This window comes from Triticum urartu, chromosome 7A (genome assembly GCF_056163025.1).
Source record: "Triticum urartu cultivar PI428250 chromosome 7A, HENAU_Tu73, whole genome shotgun sequence".
Lineage (NCBI taxonomy): Eukaryota > Viridiplantae > Streptophyta > Magnoliopsida > Poales > Poaceae > Triticum > Triticum urartu.
In genome coordinates, this window is record NC_141879.1 from 624,671,723 (window position 1) to 624,676,484 (window position 4,762).

At 41.0% G+C, this 4,762-nt stretch overlaps 1 protein-coding gene across 1 annotated transcript; it reads right to left on the reverse strand.

Moving 5' to 3' along the window:
* Positions 1-1,661: 1,661 nt before the first annotated feature.
* On the reverse strand, positions 1,662-2,348 carry LOC147960764 (uncharacterized). Its single transcript, XM_087533539.1, has one exon. The coding sequence runs from the start codon at positions 2,346-2,348 to the stop codon at positions 1,662-1,664; it is 687 nt and encodes a 228-aa protein (XP_087389665.1).
* Between the last annotated feature and the right edge of the window lie 2,414 nt (positions 2,349-4,762).

Consider the following 4,762-nt stretch of genomic DNA (forward strand, 5'->3'; position numbering starts at 1 on the left):
GGTATGTTTTTGGTGTACTAATATTTTCTATTTTGTATGCAATTTTCTTTGTTTTTTCATGGAGAGAAAGTTTAATGATATGCTATTGTAGCTGAAACCAGTGAATACACTGATGTGTGTTTTTGCATATCCTTTTGTTTCCCATAACTGAAGATCCTTATGTAATATATGTAGATGTAGCAGAAGATCCTTTTGTTTACTGCTCCTTCACATATTTGATAATTTTTCTTCCTATGACGGTGCATACAGAGATTACTGGTGAAAGTTGTCGACGCCTTCAAGACCCCAGGAGATGGGGAGATACCGGGAGATGGGCTTGCTGGCATTCGCCTGTGCAAGGAAAGTTTGATGCCGGTCAAGTACCACAAGTGTGATGATGGCCGCATCATCTTCGGCAAGGGATGGAGTGATTTTGTTGACAGTGAAGAGCTTAAGGTTCATAAAGCCGTTCTTTTCGGTTTCAAGACCACCACCCGTGAAGATCTTCAGATCGAGGTGGTTATGAACATGCTGACCGAGGAGCCACAAATGTAGCACGACAATGCAAGAGTGTCCTTTACACTAGGTATAGTGCGAAAACTATTTTGATAGCAGTTATGCATCTATGGGGTTACGTCTTCATCATGTCTTGGGTGATGATGACTATGAGAGGAGGACATGTTGCAGTTAGAGTAAATGCTAGGATTCGGCCCTATTCAGGACTCAAAATAGGTCTTTCACAGGTGGTTGCTTTATTGGCTGCTTTTTCCCTGGCTATAATCATGAACGATGGTAATGCAAATGGAATCGTTAAGGGGGTTTTATTAATATTTTAAATCATGGAGTTAAGATGGTAGAACTACCTATGTGTGTTTGCGTAGGAGATGCGGGAAGGGCATCAGTTGTGTTCTTGACTCTTTGGCAATGCAGGAATAATCTGAGATTACAAAATAAATGGTATAGTGATCTTATGATTCTTGTTTAGCTAATTTGCTTGTGGATCATGGGATGGTCTATATTGCAGATGAAGGTGGTAAACAAAGAGGTGCTGATGGTCTATATGCGCATGCTAGAGCATGTAGCAGGTGAATTGTACAGTTCATCGCAAGTGTGGAGTAACAGGGTACTGCGGTGTCGCCTGCGCATCTCTGCCGTAGTTTTATTTTTTGGACCTTCATGTTAAGTCTGGCTGGGCTTGCTACCATGTATGATTTGTGCTGCTAGTTGATTACTTTAGTTTCTAGCTGTAGTTTGTATCATGGGCTTGAAAGACCATGTGTTTTATGTTAATGGAAAATCAGAGGGGGTGACCCTTATTTTGATTAAAAAATGAACTTTCTCTATGCAATTAAAAAATAAAATTTCTCTATTCAAACCCAGTTGAGAATAGTATTCATTATAAATCTGAAATAATCTTTTGGAAACAATGGCTATCGCATTCTGTGTATTCATTATAAATCCGAAATAATCTTTTGGTAAAAATGGCTATCACATTCTGTATCATAGCTAGTGAAACCGAAACAAAATAAACGTCTTAAGTATAATATCTCGTGAACGTGGATCAAATTAGGCAAGACAGCTAGAATAAAGGATGATTCAACTCGCAGGAAATTTGAACTTACGACTTACTAGCAGTATAATAAAGTTTACAGACTATCAGCTAGATAAATAGAAGAAACATTTTATGTTGATTCATACTTCCTTCCGGACTTCTTTGACCGCCTGGATGGTTTGGCGAGATGCTGGCGCTGACTCTCAAACCCCTTCTGGAAGTTCACCAACCGCCTATATACGTCGTAGGTGGCATACGCATTCATGGAAGCATAATAGATGTTCTTTAAGGGCAAGGGGGCTTCTGCCCATATATGGTGGTCATCTTCTGTGAGAACGTCCTTCATGTTGTTGTAGCTGTGGTGGATGATGGAACCAGCGTAGTCAGCCAAGCCATACTTTGGCTTAATCGTCACCGAATCAGGCACTCTCCACATATTCTGGATATCCACAAAGTTTTGTACCACCAGACCAACATGCTTGAGTTTTTTCTTGTCATTCTCGATGTCCACCCCAACAAAGGTGTACTCCTCGTCGAGCAGGAAGGTGGCAAGCAGGCTGCAGTGCTCATCAGCAACGCTTATGTGGTACACGAGGACGTAGATGCCAACGCATAACTGGACCACGGCCGCCATCTGTGTCGGACAACAAGGCCAGGTGTACTCCACATCCAGTGCAACTATCTTCTGGTCGTCGTTCCGCAGCCAGTTTTTGAATCTGCCAATACAGTACTCAACACAGCTAGCCTTGTTCGTGTACTTCACACAAATTTCGGTATTTCCATCTGCCCTAGCATCATAATCATTCTCGAACGCCATGCCGAAGGACTGTAATTGATGAAACCAGTATAAGACATGAAGCATGACAATAACATGATAACAATAAGCCGAGATGAATATGACGGCAGATAGTATAGGAATTCTGGCGCTATTGAAAGTTTATGTAAACAAGTGCATGAACAATTTAAACTAAACAAGTACTCCCTCTGTAAAGAAATCACTAAAGCAATGAACCAAAAGTTGTTATATTTCCATGCAGAGGGAGTATATCCGAATTAACAATATAAATTTACGCTCTTGAAATATTTATCTAAACAACTGCATCAACAATCAAGAATAAACATGTATCTGTGAATTGTTCATCACCCATGTAGATGAAATTGTGTGTACAAACTAAAGAAGCAGGAGAAAAACAAGAAATTGACAAGACAACAGACTAGATGTTGCATGCAGATGAATCTGTGTGGAAAATTCTCATAAGGCAACGGACTACATGTTGCAGGCAGATGAATCTGTGCGCACAAAATAAAGAAGCAGGAGAACAAGAAATTGACAAGAAGAAGGCCATCGTATGTGCTTCTACTGGAGAACTACTAACAAAATTGACAGGAAGGAGAACTCACCGTTCCAGAAGCCAGATTGTTGGGAGAGTGGGCGACGCAGAGGAAGAGGGAATCGAGAGGACGCAGAGGCAGAGGAACCATTTTTGGAGAATCGTGGCAGTGCGGACGAAGCGCCCTCGTGCATGCCCGTCCTAAATAATTGGGACGAGGCTCGTCCCGCCTGCTGGAGTCCTCGCTTCCTTTGTCATGTTCACATTTAAAATGGGCTCACCCATAGGACCGTATAAGAAAGCACAAGAAGCCCAAACGCTTCACTGTTGAGATTACTGATCTAAACTTGCAAAAAAATTCTCAAAATAAAAATATAGCTAAAAAACTTTACGTGATCTAAAACTACCTCTTCGCGAGATCCCAAATTCCCAATATTTCCTTGTGGTGGGTTGTTAGAGAATCCCCTATACATAAACATTACGTGATCTAAAACTACCTCTTCGTGAGATCCCAAATTCCCAATATTTCCTTGTGATCGGTTGGTAGAGAATCCCCTATAAATACGAAGCTTTTCACGGCATAGATCGTATACTTCCACCCCACGCCTCCCACCCCACGCCGCCCATACCTAGCCTTCCATGACTACACCGAATTACCACCCCACGCCGCCCAAAGTAGCTCCTAGGTCGGTGAAGCCGACGGAGCCGTCATCTTCAAAGCCTGCGTCGGCGAATCCTGAGATGAAAGACAAGGGCATGTCAGAGAAGCTGACGAAAGAGAAGGGCACGTCGGAGAAGCCGGCAAATCAAAAGATGAAAGCGAATGGCAATGGAGCCGGTCGCCATCGAGAGAATCCTCCGGTAACGATCGAGATCCTTGTATTGTGTATACACCCTCCTTCCCAAGTCTGCATGCAATCCCATTATTTACGACGCACTTCTTTTTGATCTCGTTTAGTTACAGCCATAACGAACTATCCCTATTTTACCGAAGGGAGATTGGTGTGTCTAGAAAGGCTTGCACGAATCTTAGCATAAAATCAATGACATAGGACTTAGATAAGCAATACTTAGAGCACATCTACATGTGCTTTAGCAAAACTTAAGGGAGATCGTGGATACCTTCCTCTCTTAGTTTTTAGTCATGAATGCCTCTCTCTGTAATGAAACTTGCGCTAATTTTCGTGCTGGAAAGTTCTACATGCAACGATATGGAAAGGAAGGACTAGTAATTCAACTTTGTTTAAAACCAGCAACCGAATCAACAAAATAATCGTAGTACTCCTAAATGCCTGATCAAATACGCAGTAGACAGAATACAAAGTAGTTTTGTACGTAAGTTGCACGCCTCACTTATTTGGCATTGAGAACATCAAATGTATGTACTATATTAAATTTTAGGTTAACGAGAAATAAAGGAGAAAACTAAAGAGAAAGATGGACAGTAGGATCACATGTTACATTCCTAGTATGGTGATTATCTATAAACTATTGATCTTGTGATCATGTATGCAATTATTTTTGTAAGCGTGACGCCTGAAACTTTAGTAGTGTACATAGAACAAAGTCTGCTCCTTGTACTAAAAATCTATACTATTATCAGTCAATTTGCGGACAGAGATAGCTTGTTTTTCTATGTCTGGTGTTCATTATATGGCCTAGAAGCTCTATAATTTCATGCAGCAATGTAGAGCACAATTTTGATATTGGCATAGATTACATCTAGTCGGTTCTATGCATGTTTAAGTGAATACCATACAGAATCTAATCACACTATTTTTACATTTAGGGAACTCAGGTTGCTTCATTGCTGCAATACAAGAAGTTCATAAAAGATTTAAACGCACAACAACTGACGTACATCAAGTTGATTGGACTGGGTGAACTTCTCAAGACTCCT

Excerpts from the sequence above, each read along its gene's own strand:
- LOC147960764 (XM_087533539.1), bottom strand. The coding sequence starts at position 2,348 with ATGGCGTTCGAGAATGATTATGATGCTAGGGCAGATGGAAATACCGAA.